This window comes from Emys orbicularis, chromosome 1 (genome assembly GCF_028017835.1).
Source record: "Emys orbicularis isolate rEmyOrb1 chromosome 1, rEmyOrb1.hap1, whole genome shotgun sequence".
Classification (NCBI taxonomy): domain Eukaryota; kingdom Metazoa; phylum Chordata; order Testudines; family Emydidae; genus Emys; species Emys orbicularis.
Genome location: NC_088683.1, coordinates 356292386 through 356307096, shown reverse-complemented (window position 1 = coordinate 356307096; position 14711 = coordinate 356292386). Strand labels below are relative to the sequence as shown.

Here is a 14711-nt window from a genome sequence, read left to right as displayed (position 1 = left end):
CCAGTTGAGCACGCACGGCATTTTACGAAGGAAGAGATGGGGAAACTGAGCCAGGGGGAGACTAGGTACGATTTCCACAGGGGCCAGTGAGAGTTAGACACTCAAATCCCAGTAATATTCCATTGAGTTGGGCACCTAACTCCGAAAATCCCAGCCCAAGTGAGTTGCCCAAAGTCTCTTTGTGAGTCAGTGGCAGAGAGAGAATGGAATGGTTCAGGACTGGCCTGTTGGCAAAAGGCAACAACAGCTCCCATGCTATCCCAATAGCGTCTTTTTAGCAGAGCCGTAACTAGGCATTTTAGCACCTGGGGCGAGCAAACATATTTGCGCCCCCTACTAGGGATTTTTCCTCATTTTTCCACCCCCACGGCTTTGCACCCTGGGCGGCTGTCCCGTTCGTGCCACCCTAGTTACGGTTCTGCTTTTTAGCCTATTCCTTTGTCTGCCGCTGCCTGGTCTCCGGATGCTAACAATCACATATGTACTATTGTTTTCCACCATGATGCCTCCTGTACCAGGAACTGTCTCTTTGACCACATCTGCCAAACACCTTCTCTCACTTCCAAATCCCTCCTTAAAACCCATCTCCCCAGGCAGTGGCTTCCCCTTACTGCTTCCCGTTAGTAACCCCGGACTGCCCTCTGCAGAAATGGGGCCATAGGTCTTGCCTCTGTTTTGCCTTGTCTTGTTTAGACTGGAGACTTTTCAAGGCAGGGAACAGGCCTTACCTACCAGATACCTCTCCAAGGGAGCTCATTTTGAGGGACACCACTCATTTCAGCCCCAAAGTCATCCACATTCCACGCAAATGTGGTGCCTACGCGTCTGTTGTAGAGAAATTATTGACATCAGTGATACAGAACCCTGACCCCAACCTTACAGAGAGAGGGATAGATCCCACGCTTGTCCAATCTCCTGCATGGGCCCCACACATTGGGTCACTGTCACAGGGTGAGGCTGAGCCCAGATTCCCTAAAAGGGACCAGCGCACCCTGTGACTGTCCCCCAGTTGGGGTTTGAAGGGCTGGAAAGGGCTGGATCAACTTCTGGCGCTATAGAAGAGAGGAGGAGGATGCACCTTCAAGCACCGTAGTGGAGCTGTACAAGTAGTGATGTATGAATGACTGGCCCATGGTAATTGAGGCTCTTAGTGTCAAGCGTCTCTTCTTGTCTCTGCCCCTCCCAGGTCTCGTCCCATCCGACAAAGACAGTGCTTCGTACGTGCTGAGGAGGTGGGGAGGTGGGAACGTGCTGGTCATAGCAGTGGGAGGGGCCCAGGAGGCCCTAGACGCGCGGCCTGGAGCCTTCACCCTACTGCTGAAAAACCGCAAGGGGTTCGTTCGACTGGCCATGGAGCACGGGTAATGCTGTGATCCCTGTCACTGCCCTCACGCCGACACCGCAGCGACGGGAGGGGAGGCAGGGAAACAAGGCCACCCGGCCAGAGGAGGGGAGGCCGGCCTGCTGGCTGAGCCGTTCCCCTGCCAGTCCCACAGCCGGAAAGAGAGCTGGGGCTGGCCGGAGACCACCAGGACGGACGCTGGATGGGGTGCCTCTAACGGCCGGCTCCAAAGCCTGTTGACACCAGTGGGAGTCTCTCCATTTACTTCAGTGGGCTTTGGCGCAAGTGGCCATTGGCTTTGCTTATGCTTAAGGCCAGCACTGTGTTCATAAAACCACGCCCTCGACAGCCCTGCCCATCCGTGGCAAGGGGGAGCCTGCTTGCTCGGAGCAAGGCAGAGACTCCTTGGACGTACAGGGGTTAGGCTAGCAGAGCCACGCCACTCCCCCGGCACTATTAGCCCTAGTGTGGGCTCTGCAGACACTGCTCTCCCAGAGGGGCAGGCGGCGGTGCCTCCGCCTTATCTCTTGCCCAATGGCAAAGCGCGAGTTCTTGCTGAGTGCAGAGCTCTGCTGGCTTCTGGCCATGCACAGAAAGAGCCTCCTCTTCCGTGCACTATCTGCTGGCCTGCTGCGCTTCTGCTGCCTGCCCTGTCCCCGTTCTCCCTCCGCAGGGCTCCACTCGTCCCCGTGTTTTCCTTTGGGGAGAATGAGCTCTTTGACCAGGTCGACAACCCAAAGGGCTCCTGGCTGAGGCGGACACAGCACCGTCTTCAGCAAATCATGGGCATCTCCCTCCCCCTGTTCCATGCCCGGGGCGTGTTCCAGTACAGCTTCGGGCTGCTCCCGTATCGACGGCCCATCTTCACTGTGGGTAAGTTTGTCCTGGTCACTGGGTGCTGCGAATGCGCTTGGAGATTGTTACAGGGCACATCACCATCTAGGACAAGATGGTGCCTTTGGCCACAGCCCTGTGCCGGGGTAGTGCTTATGCTACATCAACCCCAGAGCAGCCCCAAGGGGCGTTGTTACTCAGAGACATACAATTCCTTCCCCTGCTTTCTCCTGGCTCCAGGGTGGAGTTATGGAGTTTGTGCAAGCTGGCAGCAAATAAGCCATGGCTCATTTCAGACATATGTATAGGGCACCGGCTCCTGAATGCAAAGAAAAGCTTGAAAATGTGACCCAAGTATAATTGATGTCTGCCTGAGTCTGCAGACAGCCTGAAACAATAGCTCCAAGAGGTGTGAACTTCCCCATTCATCTGAACTCAGAAACCTGCTGCCTCCCGCAAGGATGGGCAGGGCTACAGCATAGGGATGGGCTGACAGGAAGACCCATTTATGGTACACATAGGGACAAGGTTGCTTTGGTTCAGCTCTGACCTGAGACTTTGCATCACACTAAGTAGATTTGATTGTTTCTGCATCCTCCAGCCAGTTCCACAAGCAGATCAGAGACTGAACAAATCTGCAACCCTACAGAGTTTACAGGAGTGTTTAAAAGGAGCAGTACTAGGTTTAGAGAAGCAGCAGCTGAAAGAGCTGGTTAAATACCCCCCAAAGTCCCAGTAGAAGATAGGCTCTTAAATACCATTGAGGGTCTGGGCCTCGGTGAACAAACTGCAGAGAAAGGCAGTTCCTAGCACGCCAGTCCGTGTGTGGCTAGATTTCAGTGGAGCTCAGTGGTTTCAGTGGAATCGCACCTGCTTTCACCAACAGTGGATTTGACCCACTGAGCACAGCCAGCATTTGTTAGTCTAATTAAAGAGGCTGTTTGAAAAGGCCAAGGCTGACAGTGCTGATTGGGTTTGACAGCCTGCAATTACTCCTAATTGTTTTACAGCTTGTTTGGATCTCTCAATGGCTTTACTCGCCCTCACACCCACATCTTCAGGACCTGTAATTAGACAGATGGACAGCAACCCAAAACAATAGGAACCCATTGCAGCCTGACAAACACAATTAGAGTGAAGTTCAGAAGGACGACAGATAACCCCAAGGCCTTCCTGCCTGATAAAGAGGCAGCCTGTCCCACTGTCAATTGCTTCTTGGGGAGGGAGGGCACTTGTTCTCATTGCTAGAGTCACTTAGGCCCAGTCCGCATCTTTCATTGATTGTAATGGAAGTTAGGAGCCAAAATACCTTGGAGGCATTTCAAAAGCAGTTTCAAACCCTGTGAAGGTTTTCAGAGGGTGGGCGGATAGCACTTTCTGAAAAGCAGAATCCTTTAAGGTGCGTCTCCAGTTGGGCTCCCAGAAATGGAAGCAACCAAAATTACAAGTATATTTTGAAAATCTTGACCTCTGTGGATATGCCCACACTGCAATAAAACACCGGCTGCTGGCCCAGGCTGGTGGAGCTGGAGGGCTATAAAATTGCAGGGTAGACATTCAAACTCAGGCTGGAACTGGGGCTCTGGGAACCTCCTGGTTGTGAGGTCCCAAGTCCTGGCTGCAGCCTCATCCCATACACCTAAACTGCAGTTTTTTAGCCCTGCAACCCGAGCCCCACTAGGCTGAGTCAGTGGCCATAGGCCAGTGGCAGGTGTTTGCAGTGTAGACATGCTCCCCGGGCCCCACACCTTCCTCCTGGGGCTCTGTGAATGGTGTTGTAGATAAATCCAGCTTATGATTAAGGGGGGAGGCTTTTTGGGTGATAGCCACAGTGCTCCCACGGCTCTTCCCTGGGCGAGAGCCCAGATTCCAGGGGCAGCTTGTGGCTTCACTGAGATCTTTTCTCTGTGTTTTAAAACAAGAGGTTACTCCAGAGGTGCCAAATCCTAGTGACAGTGAGCGGCCTGCCAGGAGCTCCAACACCACATTTCATTTTTCTCAAATGGCGACAGCCTGTTTTTGCGTCTCATGGTGCCCACAGATAACGTTACCTAGCTCTTAGCTAGCACTCTTCATCCACAGATCTCAAAGCACTTTACAAAGGAAGGTCAGTATCATTATCCCCATTTTACAGATGGGGAAAACTGAGGCACAGAGAGGTGAGCAGACTTGCCCAAGGTTACCCAGCAGAGCTAGAACAAGAACCCAGGTCTAGTTCCCGAGTTGTAGTTCAATGCCCTATCAGCTAGGCCCACCACCTCCCAACTACAAGTCCCCAGCATACAATATTCCATCTTGATCCCTAACTACAATTCTGTTCAACTGGAACATTGCATACTTGAACCTGGGGCCTCCAGGGGCCAGAGCTTGGCATTAAAAATGAGGGTGGCATCTGGATACCCCGGCTCATAGGCTGTAGTCTTTCCTAATGTTTGTGCGTTTGTTTTCCAGTTGGGAAGCCAATTAAAGTGGAGAAGAAGCACAACCCATCCCAAGAAGAAGTCGATCGATTACATCAGACGTACATTGAGGAACTGTGCAAACTCTTTGAGGCGCATAAAACTAAATACAATGTCCCAGAGGACAGGCATCTTGAATTTATATAAACCAGGCCACCCCATTTGTTGATACTGGGGATGGGTCCGAAAGTTCAGCTCCACATTTCTCCACCATCTGGAGCCTTCAGAACCTAAGGTTTGGGTTCAGCCCTCTATAAAGCTAAGGGCCAGCTACAGATTTGGGGTCTGTTTCCCCAACGTCTGTGTGTGTTTCAATCCAGAGTTTGAATTTAGGCCCGTCTCTAGTTTACACTAGTGCCGTATGGTACTTTCTCCAGTTTCCCACACTTTCTAATGTCACGATCACTTGGTAAGAGATTGTCAAATAAAAATCCCAGCAATATTAAAATTCCCCTTTCGTAAAACTCCTATTTCCAATTCAGCCTTAAGAGTTACATCACCTTTATTAAATCACCCTGCTATTTCCAGACAGTGGCAAACTATTAAGACCCTCCCTTGCATGTAACTCTAGATGGGTGTTGTTTTCACAGGTTAGCCATGAAAACGCTCAGGCTCAAAGAAGCAGAGGTCAATGCCCTCAGCCTCCATATGGGCTATTGAGCTTTTCACCGCTAGGTCGCCTTTTTGGCTTCAACAGAGGTTATGTCTGCACTGCAATCAGAAGGGGCAATTGCAACACCCGTACACATACCCAACTTGGCTTTGATCTAGCTAGCAGTTTAACTGCCATAGGCTAGCCCTGCCCGCCCGGACCCTGGATACATACCTGAGTGGCCTTTGCCCAGACACGTCTACACGTGCTGCAGTCACACCTCCTGACTGCCGTGTAGACATACCCAGAGTTATTCAGCATTCAGACCAAGGTAACAGATAGGAACGTCTATCCCAAGGGATAGCTCAAATCAGTCACCAATGAGCTGAGAACGGGCACTGAAAAAAGAATGTTTATTCATCATCTCGTCTGTGTAAATTGCTATAATTTTTTAAACATAATTTTGACAGATAAATGTATGCTGGCTAATCTCTTCATCTGGTGCTGGTTCCGGTACTCACACTGGGTTATTTCCCCCTTCCCTGAACTAAATATAATTTACTAGGAGGTTCAGATTCTCGGTATCACAGCATGGCCCTGTGTAACCAAGAGACCTGTTGCCATCACTGAATGCTGTATCCCACTGGCATGAAAGAGACGAGGCCCTTTATAAAGGGCAGGGTGAATTTCAAAGGGTTTGAGATCCCAGCTGAGACAGCTCTTGCTGTGTGTTAGGTCTGGATAGTTTGGAAATGCTCACAGTTTGTCATGTTAGCCACATTTCATCACACCGTGTTGTAACTGTATAGGGAACCAAGGATTCCCAAGTGCTTTGTTAACATTCATTAACCAGGCCTCGCAACACCCTGATGAAATGGATCGTTACAGACACAGAGACTGTTTCCCTCATATTAGGTAAACTGAGGCACAGAGTGATACATGGCCTAATTGTTCTCAGGCACTGGGTACCTACCAACTCTACTGAAACCAATGGGAGCTACTGGTGTTCAGCACCTTTGAAGAAAAAAAATCCGGTTGTAAGTGACCCCAGCCCTCAGGTCACCCCGCTAGTTAGTGGCAGAGTGAGGGCTAGATCCCCGGAGTCCTGATTCCAGTTCTACCACCCTAACCACTAGACCAACCCTCCCATCCTTTAGACTGTGTTGTGTCTACTGAAATAGTGATGAATGCAAGAAAAAAAATGAAGCTGAAATTCCCAAATCCCTTTGAAAACAAACTCTGTGAGACTACAAGACCATGCTCCCTTCTCTCTTCCTCCAGTGCAATCCTACTGATTTCAACAGGGCTGCACCAACATACCAGACAAGAGAATCTGGCCCAGAGAGTGTCAAAAGTGAATGGTGCTATGTACACATAGCTTTTAATCCTAAACTCTTTCTTAAAGGGAGAGTGTGATGGGTTCAGTCACAGAGACCCCCTTGGGATTGTCACCTGACGTGCTGGAATTACCTCTGAGCCTGTTTTCCCTGCCAGCTTGGGACTCCAGAACCCTGCCTTGTTGAGCCAGACAGGCTAGCCTGCTGCAACACAGACCCAGGTCTGGTCCATGCCCCCAGAGCTGCAGACTTTAACCAAAAACTGCTCAGCAGGTCACCTATCTCTAGGACCAAGACACCCAGTTCCCAATGGGATCCAACCCCCAAATAAATCTTATACAGGGTAAACTCATAAACTGTCCATCCTCTATAACACTGATAGAGAGATATGCACAGCTGTTTGCTCCCCCAGGTATTAATCACTTACTCTGGGTTAATTAATAAACAAAAGTGATTTTAAGTATAAAAAGTAGGATTTAAGTGGTTCCAAGTAATAACAGACAGAACAAAGTAAGTCACCAAGCAAAATAAAGCAAAAACACACACATCTAAGCCTAATATATTAAGAAACTGATTACAAGTAAAATCTCACCCTCAGAGATGTTCCAATAAGTGTCTTTCACAGACTAGACTCCTTCCTAGTCTGGGCCCAATCCTTTCCCTCATACAGTCCTTGTTAGTTCCAGCTCAGCTGGTAACTAGGGGTTTTCTCATGACTGGCAGACCCCTTTGTTCTGTTCCAACCCTTTTATAGCTTTGGCACAAGGCAGGAATCTTTTGTCTCTTTGCGTCCCCACCCCTCCTTCTAAATGGAAAAGCACCAGGTTTAAAATGGATTCCAATATCAGGTGACATGTTCACATGTCCTGTGAGACCCCAGCTTCCATTCTTCCAGGACTGGCCCGCACGCACCCAGGAAGGTTTGCAAGTAAACAGACCATTTACAACCAATTGTCCTAGTCAATGGAAGCCATCAAGCTTCCAAACCACCATTTATGGCCCACATTTTGCATAATTACAGTAGGACCTCAGAGTTATACTTCATATTCCTAGTTTCAGATACAAGAATGCTACATTCATACAAATAGGATGAACAGAACTCAGTAGATTATAAGCTTTATAATGATACCTTACAAGAGACCTTTTGAATAAAGCATATCCCAGTTACATTATATTCACACTCATAAGCATATTTCCATAAAACATTATGGAGTGCAACGTCACAGAGAGTATGAACAGAAGATGAGGAGGGAGAGGCTAATTGAGACAGGAAGTATGTTACTAAAGGGCACGTTTGGCAGGTAATCAGGACTTTAATTAGCTGCTTCTTGATATTGAGAACTTTATTAAACAGTAACTTAATGGGAGTTAGCACCATGGAAGTTATGCTGGGGAATGAGGAGTAATCTTTAGGAGGCCATGAACCATCTGTTTAGATTATTTTACACTGCCCGTAGCTCCCCGGGGGCGTCTACAACCATCACTTCTCTCCCCCCTTCTCCTCCTCCAGCCATATGGAATGCAGTCAGAATTCTCTCGAAGATTTTTATTGTAACAATTATTTGTATTTATACCAACAAGCACCACTTTTAGCACCAGGGTAAAAACGGGCTGATCAGTTTCTAAATGGGGAATACTAGGACCTGTTGATTTCTAGTGCACTTGTTCCAAATTCTGCACTGATCACATTGCAGCTGGTATTATTCTGAGGCTGAATAATCCTGCACAAAACTCTCCTCTTTGGAAGGAACAACAGACAACAACATGAAAAAGCAGCAGAGCCTCGTAAACATTTCTAAACACTCCTCCAGTAATCCCATGCTTAATCCAGCTGAATAAAGCAGGTCATCTGCCATCATTTCTTGCACTGTTCCTATTAATAACTCTCTCGCTCGGGCCTTAAATAAGGTTGCAGGTGCCCATATGCAGCAGGAAGATGTATCAGGAAAAAGCAATTACTCTCTAGCTCCCCTTCCCCCTCCATTCTCATCCAAGCTCTTGTTGAATCCTGTTGTTTCTTCTTGTACAATAGCACCACAGTCTGTCCTGTGTTTTCTGTCTTCGCGGCCATTGTCTATGCCTCAGTGGCTTCTCAGCTCGATTGCCGTGACCGTCTCCTGCCTGACCTCTACAGCTACAGAGCATCAAGGCCAGTATCATTGGTGGAGTGGAATCTGAGGGACATAAAAAGAGACAAGGTCCAAGATGCAGGCCAAAGCAGTGTTGTGCAGGGCCTAGAAGACAAGGGGGAGACGTCTAGCTTTGAAGTAGCATGCCAGGCGGCTAATAGGTGGGGAGCTGACATGACCAGATCCATGCATGAGGAAGATCATTTTGGCAGCTGCATTTTGGATGGCCCCGAGGGGGCGATGTTGTTGCCAGGGTGGCCAGACGGGAGGAGGCTGCAATGGAAGAGAATCGGAGCCTGGGTAAGCATTCCAGACATTGGGACAGAGAAAAAGCCCTGGAGTCTAGATATGTTGTGGAGAAAGAAGTGGCCTGACTTAAATATGACCCGATGACCTCCCTCCAGACTGCAACCCCAGGTGACATAGGATGGTGGTATCAGCAGACATGGAAACTGGGGGAATAGGAGTAGACCTCAGGAGCTCAGTTTTAGCCATGTTAAACTGGGCTAGGAGGGAACATGGGCGAGACAGGCTGAGTGCAGGACAAGAGGGAGGGAGACAGGTCAGCGGGGGAGAGGTAGATTTGTGAGTCCTCAGCACAGCCAGAATTGTTGAATTCATGTGAATGGAGAAGGTCACCCAGGGAGAGGGCATGGGAGGAGAAACGGAGCTGGCCAAGGACAAACCCCACAGGGACGCCAGCCGAGAGGGGGAGGAGGAAGAGGTGCCAAAGGTGGCTGTGAGTGAGCAGTCAGAGATGGGGCAGTACGAAGGGCGCACAGGGCCACAAAAGTCAAGGGAGGACAGTCCGGGGGTGGCAGCGAGCAATAGTATCAAAGTGTAGTCTGGTGGGCCTGGCCACCAGCTTGGGGACAGAACAGGGAGCCTGTCCGAGCTCTGGCTGAGCCTTCGACGCAGGCCGTTTTACTCGTCTGCCACACAAACACAGGAAATATGGAAAAGTAACCAGTGTGATAGTCCTGACCTGGACTGAGACTGCAACTCTCCTCCAGTTGCTCAAGGATCCTGGCCCTTCCTTAGCCTCATGGGGGCGACAGGCCAGCTGGCCTGCCCCGCCCCACCCTACTGCTGCTGCTACTAATCAGGAAAGTGTTTCTCTCTCCCTTACACAGCTGGGTCCCTCTGGAAAGCGGAGCCAATCCCTAGCTGCTGCTTGGCTAGAACAGCTGGTTCCCAGCACCTGCTTGCTGGGCTTCTCCTCAGGACAGGCTTGCTAAACCCGGGCTCTGCAGACCCTTAAAAGGGGAAGACTGCCCTGCTACAAGGAAACAGCACGGCAGGAGGAGGATGGAGTACAGGCCCTGAGGCCTGGTCAGGAAGACGTAGAGACCTTGAGGAGGGCAGTTTCAGTACAGTGGACAGGGCAGAAGCTGGTTGGCGTCACTCTAGATTTGAGCTGGAAGAAAGGAAGTGAATTAAGGCCTTGGTTATAAATGGTTCGTTGACAGGCCAGTTTTGTCCTAAAGCCAGGACCGTGCACTTGGGCACCACAGGAACCTAAATAAACCCACCTAGCTCAGCAGTTGTGCTTGCATTGTACTTTTCATGGACATGTTTGCAGCAGGGAGCCATTAATGGACCTAAACAAAGCCGGGCCTTGTCTCCTCATGGAGCCACCGGTCAGCAACTGAATTATTGTCAGGAGACCAGCTCAGTTTGGTCCCACAACTGGTTCCTGGACGCATTAAAAAACCCTGTGAAAAAATAAAAATACAAATAATCAAAACGACTTGGAACCAGATCTTGAACCAAAATCTCACACTCAAACCCCAACCCCCTCCTGAACGACAGCAACACTGGGATCTGAACTTCATAGCCTGGGGCCCTCTCTGGTTGAAACTCAAGTACTAGAATTTGTGGACCCCCACCCATACTGTAGCCAATGCCAAACCCACATGAGTTCATTACATTATGTGCAGAGGTCATCTAAAAAATACATTACTTTTTGAAGCTAGAATTACAGAGCCCCCTTTCTATCCCAACTCCATACACCAGCACCAGGGATTGGCTTTGTTTAATGTGAGGCACAACCATCAACAAGAAATGATCAGTTCAGAGATTGCTTTCTGGTATAGCTACGGTAGCTCTAACTGTATGTGCTGTACACATAGACAGACATTCCATGTTTCCTTGTTTTGGAAATCTCAGAAGAAACTTGAGAGTCCTGGTTTAATGGTCTCTGCTTGCTTGGCCGCCTGTCCATCTGTCAGATGCTCTTTCTAGCAATTCTCTTAAGAGAAACCCTAATCTGGATTTGTCTTACTTAGCGGATTCAAATGATAAGACTCAGAAAATCACCTCAGACAACTGAAGAATACAGAACACTGACTGATTCCAAAGCGAAAGGAAAGCCAAATATAATAGCAATTTGCCCTTATTCAGCTGCTTCCCTCCAGAGATTGCAAATTGCTTTACAGATATCCTTGAATCAAGTTTAAGGTTTGTTGTTTTCATGGCAAGCAACTAGAGAAATTATGCTTTATCATGGCAAAAAGCCTTCACGGTTTGAGCTGAGATCAACCGCACATCTCACAGTATGAATGTTTTTGCCAAGGATATTGTACTTTAAAAAAAAAACCCCTACAAATGTGTTTGTACAGCGCCTAGCGTAACAGGATCCTGGTCCATGACTGGGGCTCCTTCCTAGGTGCTACGGTAATATAAATAAATAAATAATGACAATTAATAATAAAATCACTAAACTCATTCAAACAAAAAAATCCAGAATCCACCTGGTATATTTATACATGTTTATAAAAATGATCCTAGACTTCAATTCAATCAAGTACAATGACCTAAAGGTTCCAAAATGCCTAGTGATTTTGGGTACCTCGGGTTCTTGGGCTGCCCAACTTGAGACACCTTTGTGGGATTGGACCTTCAGAGAGTGCTGAGCACCAGTCCTCTGAAAGGGGCTAAATTACATGGTTTTCTAGATCTCCTGTCACCTCTAAACACAGCTTGACATGGACTTCAGCAGGCAGCACTGCCTTGGTTACACTTGGAGGATTATCTCCATTATCATAAGCACAAGGAACGGCCACATATTCAGAAGTGGCCAATGATGTTGCATGCGTCAGGCTGAAATGCCATGGACTTGATTTTAAAAAGTATTGAGACCCCTAACTCCAGCTGAATGAGATGCAGGTGAACATCATAAAGTCCATTTTGACTTCAGAATCTTTAGTATTGCTACCCGAATCTTGAGTCTAAGAGCTCATGCAATCAGGGGACAGAAACATGGTGTATGGTGTAGGTAGCCAATCAAACCAGCTTGATGTTTGAATACTCACAATAAACTACCTATGAGCAAGCTACAGACCAAGAAAAATGTCTAGAAAGTATTGGCAAATTATTTCAAACAAAATGACATTTGAGAAAACCATGATTTACTTGCAGATGCTTCATGAACCGAAAAAGATGTGCAATTTGACAAATTAATTTGTTCTGAATTATTCAACCAGCCCCAGGAACTGATATTTAGGAAAATAACCCATTGTTTTGGGACAAACGTGTAACTGTCTCTAATGCTATCATGAGTTCAGTAAGTACAGTAGTTTTGTGATTGCAAACAACTGATTCATGGGAAAGTGTACACGTGGAGTAATAATAAAAAGAAATTCTACTCCACATCAGACCGCACTTTGAACTCAGTGAATAACCCTGCAGTACCAAAGCAAGGAAACAACACTATAGAATTCTCCTCCTATATAACACCAGAATAATGTAACACCAAGATTTTAAGAAGGGACCACCTGGGACTAAGTACCTGCTCTCTGAAAATTAAGCCCTGTTAAAGTGTCTCAAATTTGGCCACCAAAAAATAGAGACCGGTCACTTTTGAAAATCTTACTCTAAATGACCTGCTTTTATCATCCCATCACTGCTGGGACTAAACATTAATCCCCTGTGCCAAAAGAGTTTCTTGGGTTGCATAATCCCTTACTGTGTTATATATCAGGCCATGTTAATATCTTAATAAACATACTTTGCAGCATCGAAGACCAGTGACCTCAAAGCACTTTTACAGATATTTATTAAATAAGCCTCATGATCTCCCTGTGTGAGGGGTATTATTAGCGCCCATTAACAGATGGGGAAACTGAGGCACAGCCCAATCATGTGACTTTTCCATAGTTACTGAACATGCCAGTGGCAGAGAGAGGAATGGAATACAGCGCTCTTGGCTCCCCATCTTGTGCTTTAACCACGAGATAAACGTCCTCCCTTTTGCTGAAGGATTGTCATAATCTAACTCTTTAAACAATGCAAGAAGTGATGTACTGAGGAAAAGGTTATTGAATTTAGCTCCTCCTCCCAAAGAATCCCAGCCCCTCCCCTTAATATTAATTGGTCCCTCACCCACTGCCCAGATTTATATGGCATGAGATGAGATATGGACGCATCCCACCCACCGCCATCCACACACCCCTAACAAGTAGAGGACAAGATTGTGATAACTGTTGGCAATGGGTAATTTATTAAGGGTGACCATTGTAGGTAAACTGAGGCAGGGTCCAGACTAATAATGAGGCTATCAAAATACTACAGATTTTAGTAATGCTTAATAATATGTCGTTCTGCATTTGTACAGCGCCTAGCACAGTGGGGTTCTGGTCCATAACTAGGATTCCCAGGCGCTACCACAGGACAATTGATCAAATAATAGTAAATAATAAAAATAACAAGAAATACTCCTCAAACAGGTCCTGGTACTCAGAACGTGCCACAGTCACTTAAACACCAATAGAGTCTAACACATCCTGGGCCAGATCCTCAGCTGGTCGATAGCTGAAGCGCCTCAGCTGGTAGCGCCAGTGAAGTCAGTGGCGTTGACTAGCACTGATGTCACGATTTACACCAGCAGAGAATCTAGCACCATCAAATAGATACTATAAAAAACCTGAAGTGGCATCATTAAACCGCATGTGCACTTTACATGAGCATCTCCTATACCACTGACAGCATGCCCAGCCATGCTGGATAACCCTGAACCACCTGAGCATCTCCTAGGGATTCAAGACAAGAGGAGGACCAAACTAGGGGTATGCTGTGGATGTCTATTATTATCTGATTATTGTCGTGGCTAGAGGCTCCAACCTGTGGTGCTAGGGGCTGTACAAACACACAGTGAGAAACTGGTCCTGCCCCAACAAGCTCACAATCGAAATAGGCAGGATAGACAGAGGAAGGGTGGGTGAAAGGGAGGATTATCTTCTGCATTTCACAGGTGGGAACTGAAGCACAGCGAGATGAGGGGACTTGCCCTGGGTCAGAGGAAGTCTGTGGCAGAGCTAAGAATTGAGCCTGGGTCCCAGGGCCTTAACTATAGGACTATCCTTCCTCTTTTCTCTGAACCCCACAGCTCAGGGTAGGGGTGTGGGGGTGGAGGGATGGGTGTCAGATAAATGGGTCTGGCCCATTTCTGCTACCAAGTATGCCCCTTGAAAAATCTGCTCTGGGCCTGATCCACCCAGAGACAGGGAGGCACTGAGGCCCAGACCCTCAAAGACATTTAAGCACCTAACTCCCACAGATTTCAATGGGAGTTAGGCACCTATATATGTTTGAGGATCAGGGCCTAAGCACTCCTTTAACGCCTGATCCTGAGAGGTGCGGAGCAGCCGCACCACCTATCAGCTCCAATGGGAGCTCTGCAGCTTGCAGGATTGGGACCCCTGAGAGGGGCACAGACAGAGGATAATTCACTGGTACCTGCAGGGCCTCAGGGCCTTATCTTCTTCCAGGACAGGGCCCTAAGCACTCCGCAGGGCTTTCCTGTGCCACACACGCTGCTGCACAGTGGTTGGGGCAGGGGAAGGTGTACACACGGCTCTGGGATTAGAACTGAGCCCTCCTGGCTATTAATTAACAGAAGTGTTTCAATCTAATGGCTCTCTGGAGACCAGTCTGCGGCTAATGCTGCAATAAAGAACTCGCTAAGGCAGCACATCATCCAGGAGGAGGCCCTGCTGCTAATGCATCCATCATGTGGTG

General features: G+C 48.0%; 1 protein-coding gene across 1 annotated transcript in view; it reads left to right on the top strand.

Moving 5' to 3' along the window:
• MOGAT2 (monoacylglycerol O-acyltransferase 2) overlaps positions 1–4782 on the top strand; it is a 44539-nt gene extending 39757 nt beyond the window's left edge. Inside the window, exons 4-6 of the mRNA XM_065414994.1 lie at positions 1187–1361; positions 2016–2215; positions 4628–4782. Coding sequence (XP_065271066.1) covers positions 1187–1361; positions 2016–2215; positions 4628–4782 — 530 coding nt within the window. The remainder of the gene's footprint in view (positions 1–1186; positions 1362–2015; positions 2216–4627) is intronic.
• The last annotated feature ends 9929 nt before the right edge of the window (positions 4783–14711 follow it).